We start from the raw sequence: 12628 nt of genomic DNA, 5'->3' as shown, positions 1-12628 counted from the left end.
TATTATTATTAGTATTAAATATGTTTATTTATTTTTATTCGATTTTTCAAAACAGATAAACAAGGCACACAACAACAGAGAAACTATCTCATCCCTACATTGTTTCTCTTGTATGCACAATCAAACACGTTACGATGCAGAGAACATCAATATAAACATCCCTCTACGTTAAAACCTGAAACATCAATCCACACTTCATTTAATCTTCCCGAAGCGATTCGTGAAGAATTGTACTGAGCAATGGTATAGGAACTGTTACCATCTAAAGCAGCCATCTGTCCAGTAGTAGTCAAATGTTTATTTAGACTTGCCACTAACCCTGCCATTTCTTTCTTAACATTATTATCTTCAGCAAAACCTGGAAACTTTCTAACTGCTATACACTGAGCTTTCCATCTGTCTAATTGCAAATTCAGTTCAGGATTTGCCTGTGGAGGATTGCCTTTAGATAGAAACAACTTTACGTAGTATAAAGTGTTAGAAGCTGATGTTGTGATGCTTGTTAAGACGGGAGCAGTCATTGGTAGTTGAGAAGAGTTCAGATTTGCTCCATGTATGTATTGGTAAATCCTGATAGAAGAAGACAAGTATATTAGAATATGTGTAATTAAAGAAAATATTAAATTAATTATTAATTTGTAAACCTGTGAAAGCCATCTTTGGTAGATTTCTGGAACTGGAAGGAAGAGGTTCCTTGAAGAAGAGCAGACATCCATAAGATATCTTTGTAGAGCCTGATCTCATAATCTGATTCAGAGTGTATCAATGTGTACTTGGGTGATTCAACTGCATGCCCATAGAAAACCATGTGGCTGCTAACACTCAAGTAAAATGCAATTGCTGCAATGGTTAAGAAAGGATTCTCCATTTCTTTAGCTGAGTGATAGAGTGCACTTGGCGACTGATATAAATACCCCACACAACTTTGTTTATATGCAAAGTCAGTTGTGCCCTTAGCTGAAGATAAATAGTTCCGTACCCTGAATTCTAATCAAAATTGATTTATGCAAATAATAAATAGTTCTCAATACTGTTAAAATTAGTGATGAAGTATAATTAATTAAAAATTTAAGACCATTATATATGAAAAACATTTAAGAAAAATGGAAATTGTCAAACCTACAATATATTGATTAGGATAGTAAACGACTTCAAACAAATTCGACTTTTGGGATGACAAAAAAATCTTTTATACTCTGCAGCTCAAAGGGAATTCCCTCCTGGTTCTACAAAATAAATATATAAATAAATAAAATTATAAGAATTTTAATTTCTAACAAATAAAGTATATATTCAATTAATATAGAAAAGTGTGCAGTATTATTAAAGTACAATAAGTGACTTGCAAATATAACAAAAAAAAAAAAAAAAAAAAAAAAAAACAATGACTTGCAAAGTGGAAGCGTATGAAAAATACAAATTCCAATGAAGAAAAGGAATTGAAGGCAGTATCCAAATTCCAATGGATCTCTCCACCTATTGAATAAAACGCATATATGCTCTGAGCACAAAATATGTGCAGATTAGATTAATGCTAATTGCTAATAATCCTCAATTAGCAATATCACAACAAGTCATAGATGGATATATTATTATTATTATCATTATTCGAGTTGTGATTTTTATCCTATTAATAAAAACATTAGTGCCTAATTGCTTTCTCCCAGCAACTTCATTTTGTCTATACCCACTTTTGTATAATATATTATTCTTTTTTGGATGGACGACAGACTTATCAAACCCCATCACAAGATCATGTTTTAGTTTTAGTTTTTTATATATATATATATATATATATATAGAAACTTTATTTAGAATATATATATAGAATAGGGAATAAAATTTATAATCTATTCAGATTATTTAGTACAAAATATCCATATTAACATATTTACTATAAATTAATTTATTAAAGAAGGCTTATTCTTTATAATAATCGTATGATTATCTTTATTACACTATTAGAAATAAATAACACATTATATGATTTTGAATCAAATGTGAAATAAATATTATTATAATATTATCAAATATTATTTTCCATAAATAACACGATAATATAAATAAAGAAGAATGGAAAAAGAGAAAAAAAATGAAGTTGAAATTTTCATTAAATAATCTTGATTTGGTATGGTGGAAATGCAATGTCTTGGTACGATTATTGGAGTTGATTTTTTTATAGCTTAAAGAGCAAAAATGAACCAAAGAAGAGAGAGAAAAAATATAATAGACAAAAGAAAATATATAACATAAAAGCCAAAATGATATTTTATAGGAAAAAACTATGTCTCATAGTAGCGATTTAGAGGAAAAATTCAAAAATTTTTGTTACATGGTTTATTCCAATGCGTATTACAAACTATCAACCTTTTTGTTAATAGAAAAAAAAATAAATGTACAATAAAAATCTCATTCTCATTCCTTAACTACTAAAATTTAAGATATTCAAAAAAAAAAAAAAAATACTAAAAATGTAAAATGCTTCAAAAATAGTTCGTTAAATTAGATGAATAAAGTTTTGAGTTAATTCAAAATCAGGTTTTGCCTATTTGTTCCACTATATTCAGCTACCTTATCTTATCATAAACTTGGGTGGGTCAAAGATTCCTTCAACAACAAAATCATAGGATTTTCTTTTTGTTTTTTTCAAATTAGCATCAAAAGTGTTTTCCAATCTTATTGTTTACCACATGGCTTATTTCTGTCAATGGACTAATTGCTACTATGAACATTTATATATTTTGTCAATATCATCCCAACATGAAATATCTAATATTTTTTTTTTTTAGTTTTTTAATTTTATTATTCAAAAGGATATAAATTCGGAGGTTTTTGCATAATATCCGATTACAGAACTCATTATGTAATATATATATATAAGGGTCTCGCACAACCGAGTATGAGCTCAAAGCTTTAAGGCATATTGGACAATATAGAACTGTCTATACTGAAACCTTTACTTGAGGAGAGATGCGCACTATAGGCCTTTGGCCTATAGTGTCCATATGGAGACATTAGTCCCTCTTGATAGAACATAATGCCCGCATCCTAGCTCACTAAGGCTCAGTCCAGCATACCGGCCCCGGGACTGTGAAGAGCATTACGTCAGGTCCCTCTATCATATTCTTAGTCCAAATACCATCCAACATGCTATTCTTATCTCCAATAGTCTTATTTTATTCATAGGATCACCATGGTATGGCACCATGCGTAGGAATGATGGACTCACACCCCTTACATAGGAGGAAGGAGAAGCTTACACCGGAGTGGGATGATCGGATAAGACTCCCCAATCCCCGGAATTCTCAGTCCAATAGCTCTTGGTTGCATGATGCGTGTGGTTGACTTTCCTAAGAATCCGACTACAATTGTGCATGATGTTGGCGGGAATATGGCAACTCTAAAATCCCAGTTTTTTCAGTCTTCCTTTTATGGGTCGAAGTTAATGGCTGAGAGGACTACTGGCCAATGGGCTTTATGGAGCTGAATAAAGATTTTATGCGCTAGGCTTGTAATAATGAGATGGATGAAGACTTATCTTTAATTCATAATTTATTTTTTGATATGTTATATTGTGCTTTTTATATTTTTAATTTATTTTATTTTTCAAATAAACAAATAATAAAGTACCTTTAAATTGAGAAAGTTATAACTAGCTTATAAGTATATGTTTAAATAATTTAATTTTAACTTATAAATACTCATAGCATAACTTTTCTCGCATCAACAGAAATATACTAATACTTATTTTTAAGTTCATTCATTTTTAATCATATAAAGAAATTTTATTAAAAATATATTATTAAATATAACCAATTGGAGGCAGACAATATTTAAGACTGTGGATGAGTGTGGAAATCCAATGCTTGAGACTAATTTAAAGGCCCATTTGGATTGTGTTACTAAACTACAGGGCTTTTGATGGGCTTGTTAAATAATTGCAGTCTGGTCCCTAAAGGGCTTGATTTCAGGTCCATTATCTTATTTAGTGGACTTTCTGTTTGTTTAGTTATAACAAAAAATAATATATATATATATATATATATATATATATATATATATATATATATATATATATATATATATATCCACTCCGTCCTGTCCTCGTCCTCCTAATATAATTTTGAAAATTATTTGCTTAGACCGGACCCATATCCAAGCTTATGAACCAAACTAATAATACTAATAATTCTTTAAAAAGTGTTCTAACTTTATCTTTTTCGTTTTTGTAGTATATGGTCAGAAATATCCTCGATTTTTGTATTTGGAACAAAACATCTAAGATGTTAAAAAAACCATCCTATTTAAATCAAATCGGATTGAGTTAGGCAAAATCAAGCAATTTTCTGTCTCTATTCAAAAATTACAAAATGTATTAAGACACTATTATTTTTACAAATGGTCTTATAACCAAGTAAAAACATAGGAAATGACCTAAGCTAAATTTTTTGCACTTGCACCACAACTGAGTTAAATTATAAAACTACATGTGCAAGGTAATGAATCAACGAAAAAGAAAACACAATTACATGATTGACAATAATTTGTAGTCCCTATAGGCAACAATTGAAGAAGGGTTGCCTTCAGAATGTTCTTAGTTATGGCAACATCATCATGATATAGAATTGGTGATGCATTAACGAGCCAAATGGACCATAAAAATGATGCCTTAAGCATGCTATTACAAGACCACCCATTAAAAGGGGTTTCGTACAATATAAAAACCAGCTTTTTCTCCTAATACCCACCCTCTTAAATCATGGGTTTAGGGCATATATGCACTTATATTTCTAGGGCAAACCTAAAAAGAAAGGGTATGGTCAGCGACATATTTCAATTTCTCTGTCTCTTTGAAACCCTTTTGGGTTTTTTTTTTCTCATGGTTTGGTTTTGCTAGGAAAGTTGGAAACTTTGCCTCTTGGACAAAATCATTGCTTAGCATCAATCTTTCATTCTTGGAAGCTTTTGCTATTTTTATGTTTTTTTTTCACCTTTCAAGTGCCTTTTGTTTTTAAAAACGTGAAACACTCATAAAGGGAAGAAATGGATATGAAGGTAATTATATTATTAGATTAATTATTAATTAACACAAATTTAAATCTAAACAACTTCTCATTTAATAATATTGAATGTAATGAAAAAAAGGAATATAGAGGTTATGAAATTTGATATTATTAAATGTAATTGCTACCATTCTTTGTAATGATTCTATTCTCTTCTTTTGATGAATGTCCAAGTGGAATTCACTTTATTATTATTCCACCTTTTAACTACTATTCAAAAAATAGATGCTTTGATGCTATTCTTCTTCTCAGAAGAAATCTGAAATCTTGAATTAATTCGGATAGATATAGATTGTTCTTCTTTTTTTTTTGTTCTTCACTTTATACTTTGGTTCCTGGTTTGATGGAAAAGAAATTAAAGACAGAAGAATAAGGTTTGAGGATCTTCAAATTCCTTAATTAATATCTGTTTATTCTTTGGGGATTTGTAGCTCTTCTTTTAACCTTCTAAATTAATCATATATCTTAATGCTCAAGCAAAGAAAAGAATTGTTTTTACTTTAATGGTAAGACAGTATTACGAATTAGGTTTTACTTACTGTAGTAAGTTTGCCTCTAATTAATATCAAAATTAAAAATTTATAAATAAATAATTCTTTCCATACTTTTTTTTAATTAAATCCTACAATATTCTATCGACGTAGAAATATTTCTTGTACGACCCGACGCATAGCGAATAAAATTAGCCTTGACCTAATAAATCAGGGAGACATGTAGTATAAAAAAAAAAAAAACCTACAATATTCTTAGCTTATAGTATTAATTTCAACCATCCTTTTTTTTTGTCAGTGGGTTAGTCTATTCATTTAAAAGTTTGTGAAGGTCTTTTTAAAGTGAAGCCGACCATAGAGGCTGACCAAATTGAGCGGCTTGTATAAATCAAAGTCAAAAATTACAACTATGTTATCATTACAAAGAAGAAGCTTTTTTTTGAAAAAAAAAAAAAATCAAGTTTACTGTATGAGCTGCCCCATTAATTTAAATAAAACTATACACTTTAATAATTTTTATTAATGGATAACTATCAGATTCATGGAATTTTTTTTTTTTTTTTTTAAAGAAATGATTCATGGAAGTTATTGATAACTCAATATAATGCTGTCTTCATCGATTAAGATTAAATTTTTTGTTATTCTTCTTTAAATATCAAAAGAAAAATATAATTTTAATCTATATAAACTGATTCGAAAATATTTTTAAGAGATCAAAATCTGAAATTGGCTCGATTAGATTGAATTCTACAATTTGACGGGATCTTATCTTCGTTGCAAGAAGTGAAATTTAGGTATATTTTGCGTTCTTTCCATGAATTAGCTGATTTTATGGCTAAAAAAAGTGTAGAGGCTTCAAACCCTTTTATTGCATGGATGTAACGGTGATGAAATGTGTGTTTTGCGTGGAGGAAGGTGCGTGATAGAAGGGCATTTTGTTTGTATGGTTGAAGAAAAATATACTCCTTCCGTCCCATTTTATTTATATGGTTTAATAAAATACGTATATTAAAAATTTAGTCAACAAAAGTTATTTTGTCCTTCTTTATTTTTAATAACTTATTAAGATACTAAATGTCATTCATTCAATGAACAATTATAAAAATTATTATGAAAAAAATAATTATTTATATATTTAAATTTAGAAACTTTACAAATATTTTAAAAAATATATAAAAAAACAAACAAACAAATAAAATGTCACGGAAGGAGTATTTGATATTAATTGGCTATTATAAAAATTTCATTGCATTATACTTTTGTAAATATTTATGGTACTCTTGTAGAATGTAGATTACGTAAATAAAAGACATGTCAAACTAAAAATAGTAATATAATCTATTTTTTGCTATTTCATAATTTAACTAATCACAGTTATCTTATTTTTGTAAGAAATTTTATTATCATTCAAACCAAAATAATTTAACATTACTTTATAATTTATTTTTCTGAAAAATCATATATGACGTGTTTGGTCATCTGTTTCGAGGTTTGTTTCTAGGAATATTGAGTCCTGAAAAGCTAACCTTTGGTCTCTTTGTGGGGTTTAACAATCCAATCTAAGAGTCATAAGGTCTGAGTCATGACTGTATGAAGAAGATCATTGGTCAACTGGCTTCAAAAATTGGTCTTTGGTCTATATAACTATAACCTTCTCTTTTGGATTATTGGGGAAAGAAGGACCCATCCATCAATTTTCATGTACCTATCCTCAAAACATGTGTAATAGATAATATAAATGGGTTTCTTTTCTTTACTGAAAGACCGTAAATATTAAATAATGTTATAAAAATTTTCCGTGATACGAGTGAAAATAGTTACTCTGAAGAAGATTTATACTTAAAATTTCTTATCTGATTGACTTAAATAATAATATATTTAATGTTTATTGTGAAGATCAAATAAATAATTGAATAATCTAATTTTTTTTTTTTATAATTTTGAGTCTTATTCTGAAAAATCATCATATATGGAAAAATCTCTTCTACCAACCAACCAAAACAAATAAATAAATAAAGGAAAATCCATAGTGGCATAAAATTTTTATCTAAAAAAAAAAAAAGTTAATGTGAAAAGAAAAATGAAGAAATAAAATCCTATGAAGTGACATAACATTGCATTGAAGTCATGTTCTAGAGTCAATGCAAACCACCCAGCATTTTGCAGTGTCAAAAAGGGCTTTGGCTCCCACCCAGCTGAGCTGCCCTAACCCCATCTAATTGGTTCATGTTGGGGAGTGGAGACACGATCATTAGATCTAGGTATAAATGCAATAACATATATAATTGAATACTCAGAAATCATGCATATTTTGTAACCCTTACCCTACTACACATTTTTAACAAATCGTATTATTAATGGGGAAGAATGCCACCTACACAAGATAAATAATAAATAAATATTATTTATTTATTTATTTATTTACAGTGCATGTCTTTTAGATAGTTGCATTAGAAAAGCCGATGAAAAGGGCAACACTGAATTCATTACACCATGCATCAATCGCATGGCTTCTCAGATCAACAATGCATAATAATTCTCGATCGAGTTTTGTTGATGATTGATATTCTTAATTTGTTTTCCCATTTGAAATATTAAAAGAAAGAAATATTACTTTATCTATTTAATTTAAAAAAAAAGAAAGAAAAAGTGTGGAATTCACATTAAAATGGACTGAAAGGCCCAATCTGGAAGTATTAGCTGTCATTTCTTTTCTACTGTTAATCTGTCATTTCAGAATTAACATTGCCATGCAAATTAATCTGATCCATGCAACGCAGAGAGACTACTTAACTCTTTTTAACCGTCTCATTAGTCAAAGTCTCCAATCATTTATTTTCATTAATGAATTACATCTTCTATGTGTAGTGCGTACACATGGTCAGCAGCTTACTCCATGTTTTTTTTTTTTTAACTGTTCACATTAATTTCTATCAGTGACAACTACTAGCAATATACACAGTGATATCATTAAATAAGAATTAGAAAATATTAGTGACAAAACATTTATTTTTATATGTTACAAAATGCTATTTCAAAAGTATGATATTTTAACATGAAAACTAGATTTTAATTACATTAAATTTCACAGGTTTTAAAAATTTCATATTATAATGCACATCAATGTTTGTACATTTAGATAACAAATACAAGTTCGAGTTCTCTCTTGATACATTAAAAAAAAAAAAAATCCTGTTAAGGTATTAATCATACCTATAATCAGCAGCATTAACAGCTGACGATTTTGCCTTACAGTTAACTGTCATTTCTTCTGTAAATCTCTGCAATTTCAAACTATTACTCAGTTTCTGTGAAAAATAATTAATTTGCTGCAGATAGTAGTAACATTAATGTAGTTAATAATGTCATAGATTGATCAGGATCTGTAACCCTATTAAACAAAAATTACTAATTATTTGGAGTAATGCACATGCAATCTCTAGTCCCACTTCCACACACGCATGGTGTGGTCACTTGATGGCTACTGTGGCTTTGTGGGTGTGTGACCTCTTCAATTTCTGTTCACATTAGTGTGTGTATATATATATATATATATATATATATATATATATAGGGTTCTTTTAATGATGAAACCCAAAACTTTTTTTTCTTTCTTTTTTCTTAAAAAATAAAAATTAAATAAAAAAAGTGAGAGGAGGAACGAGAATTGGAGACAACCAATATTATTTGGCTCTAAAAGTCATAACTCCTTGAAATTAGGAGATAATTTTAAAAATTATCCTCTTTTGTGATAATAAGACACAAAGGGGACGATGTATCTTTATTACGATAACTTATTAATATTTTAATTAGAAATTGGAATAACAATTGTATCAATAATAAAAGACGATTTACATCTCTAATACTAAGGACAAATATTATTTTTAATTTTGGAAACGACCGATGTCCCATATGGGAAATGGGACGATTGGTGTCTCTATTACTAATGATAACTATTGTCATAAATTTTGGGGACGACTGACGTTCTATATATGAGATACATATTATGTCTCTTATACTAAAGATAATTATGGCCATAAATTTTGGAAACCATTGATGTCCTATATGTATGAGATACAGTTTACGTATCATATATTAAGGACAATTATTGTCCTCAATTTTGAGGACAATTGACATCTCATATAAAGGGGATTACTTCTATCTCCTATACTGATAATAAATATGTCATATATTAAAAAGAGAAAAATTAATTATTAAAGATATTATTTGGTATAATGGTTTGCAAAGTTGGAAGAATTCTTGAGTTAAACATGCTCGTTTAAGAGAAATCTTAGGATAAGTGACCTCCTGAAAAGTTTTTTATTTCATCTATGAGATAATTTTGGGAATGATTGACGTCCCATATAGAAGGGACAAATATTGACCTTGTTTTCAGATACAATTTTCGTCTAAAATTGAAGGGACAATATATGGCTCTTAAATTGAAGATAATTATTGTTCACCGAAAATCATTCCCTATAAAAATAGGGTATGCTCGTTAAGAGGATGCTCGTTGGGGACGATGTTAATAGTCTCCAAACAATTTTGAATGTCCTCTAATGTTTTTTTTTTTTTTTTTTGGTTTACGGCCTTTGTTAGAAGTTTCCTTACTCAGCTTTAACCAGAGTTTCAAATAGTTGATTAATTCATTGTCAATCATAATTTATATATAGGAAAGCCTTTTCTTTTTTACTTTAATTTTGTTGGAGTTCAAACTATGAAGACGAACATTCTAATATCACTCAACTAAAAATTATTCATGAAAAATCTTTATCCTAATAAAGAGTTATTGCGAACGATAAAAAGAGAAATAATTTTGATTAATATGTTGAATAAAATTAGATTTTATGATAGTTACTGGTACCTATATGATATGATATTCCAATTTATCCACTTTTCTTTAATTCATGAATTATTTATTTATTATTTATTTAAGGCATTTAGTAGCAGAGCTCAGGTGAAAAGTTATTTTCCATATTAACTCTATTAGCTAAATTTGTTACTAGACCAAATCAAAATGTTCTCTTTTTCACTCATTTGGAGACCAAAATCTGAGAATGTTACTTTAATGTTGGGGTAAAGCAGTGAAAAGTGAAAATCCTTGAATGTAGAATATTATAGTGACAAGGCGACCAATAGGTTTCATTGCCATTGAAGAAACAAACTGAAATGACCCTAAATTAGTGGATTTGGGGGACCAACAGCCATTGCCAATGCTTCAACTTGTGCTTGCTTTCCAGGTCAATGATCTTTATATCTGAGTTGAAGCAGGACACTAGAGCTTTAAAGGAACTATAATTTGATCAATTTTTTTTTTTCAAGAAAATATAACCTATCAATTAATTATTTGATTGGTGAATTGGAATTGACTTAAGGTCTATTCGGTAAAATTAACTGTTTTGATAGCTGTTAACTATTCTAATAGCGTGTAGCTATTTGAATAACTTTTTATTTTAGTAGCGTTTAGCGTTATGCTACCGAACACTATAAAAAATATCACTTAACGTTTTTTTAAAAAACTGTTGCCGAACACAATTTTAGAATTTTAGAATTATAATTCCACAACGTGTATATATATAAGTGAAGCACATGATTTCTTTTCCCTATTCGAGATTTTCTAAAAAAAATAGCAAGTTTTAAGTATATTTCTTGGTTATGTTTGTATCAATTGAGTTGGAATGAATGGGAGTGACACCTTGTGGGCCAATATATTTGCTAGCTATATATATAAACCTAGATGCTACAGCCACACCATGTCATTTGATTTTGTTGCAGGTAGGTGAGCCTAAGTGAGACTGTTTAGACATTAATTAATTAATTAGATTAGATTAATTATAGAGAGAAAAATAGAGAAAGCAAGGGGGAAAAAAAAAAAAGAAGGGATTGCTAGGTGGGGAAGTGGCAGGCATGATTGCCAGAGCCCTAAAAAGGGAATTATAGATGTAGGAAGGAATACTACAAATCCAAAATAAAAACTCCCAGCCTTGGTGCTCTCACATTCCCTGCTTTTAATTATAATCTGTCTCTGTCTAAAAAAATAAACTTCAACTTTATATTAACAAATAATAATAATAATAATAATAATAATAATAATGGATGAATGGGAGAGATTGCTGAATTGTTTTAAATCTTCCTATAATCTGAAGAGCTTTATAGATTAACATTTACTAGTAGACATTCACAAAAGTCCAAGTCTCTAAGCAGTAAGCTCCATATGTAGTGATCAATGATGTCATTTCCATTTGACCATGACCTCATAATTCTTTTTCTTTTTTGCCCAAAATCTTTCCATCCATTCTCGGTTTCATTCACAATAATATTTAAGATATTGTCGAGTGTTTTCATTATGATTAAAATATTACTAATTAGATGTGTTTTGGTTGATCTTTCTCACTTATACGAGGAGCGAGGGAGAGATTTCTCAAACATAAGTATTTTTATCGATTTAATGAGTTGAAAGAAGGCTATCCTGTTAAAATATTAACAATATCTCATATCATTGCCCTGTCGGTATGGCTTTGACTAGCAAGAGTTGTTCTCGAGACAAGAAAATAAAAGAACAAAAAAGAACCTCAAAACGAAAAAATTTAGGAAGACCAAACTCAACCCAACATAATAAGCATGCATGAGAATGAAATTAGAGTAAGCAAGTAGGCGTGCCAACAACTCATGCAGGCCCAACACTAGCAAATTCTTGGACAATGACATCTTTAAAAGGTGTTTGGTACTTAATTATGGGAGAAGGGAAAAAAAAAAAAATTTCAAACTCTGTTAGGTCAAAAACAAAAAGATTTTTAACACCATTTTCACACTTCATAGCCTTTGATTTTCTTTTTGTAATGCCAACATGGACCCAACATGGCAAAATCAGTCTTAGGTTAATCAGCCCATAATTCTATTGACCAAATTATCCAAAAGGACCAAAACCCATAAACTTAAATTAATAATTTTAAAAAATATTAAGGTAAATCAAAGTGGGTTAGCTTTTTTTTTTTTTAACTTGTTAAATAATAAGAAATAAATAAAAATAAGAATAGACAAAGAACATCTAGGGAAGTGAGAAAGAGAGAGAAG

General features: G+C 29.1%; 1 protein-coding gene across 1 annotated transcript; it reads right to left on the bottom strand.

Annotated features, from left to right (window-relative positions):
- Window positions 1–11: 11 nt before the first annotated feature.
- Window positions 12–905, bottom strand: LOC105644640 (uncharacterized). Its single transcript, XM_012230059.4, has 2 exons — window positions 645–905; window positions 12–570 (listed from the first exon to the last, which is right to left on the bottom strand). Exons 1-2 carry the CDS (start codon window positions 866–868, stop codon window positions 147–149), a joined length of 648 nt encoding a protein of 215 aa, XP_012085449.2. The 5' UTR covers window positions 869–905; the 3' UTR covers window positions 12–146.
- Between the last annotated feature and the right edge of the window lie 11723 nt (window positions 906–12628).

This window comes from Jatropha curcas, chromosome 3 (assembly GCF_041381405.1).
Source record: "Jatropha curcas cultivar XTBG-Jc1 chromosome 3, XTBG_Jcur_1.0, whole genome shotgun sequence".
NCBI classification, from domain to species: Eukaryota; Viridiplantae; Streptophyta; class Magnoliopsida; order Malpighiales; family Euphorbiaceae; genus Jatropha; species Jatropha curcas.
The sequence above is the reverse complement of the archived record's forward strand: the minus strand, read 5'-3'. Positions and strand labels throughout refer to the sequence as shown.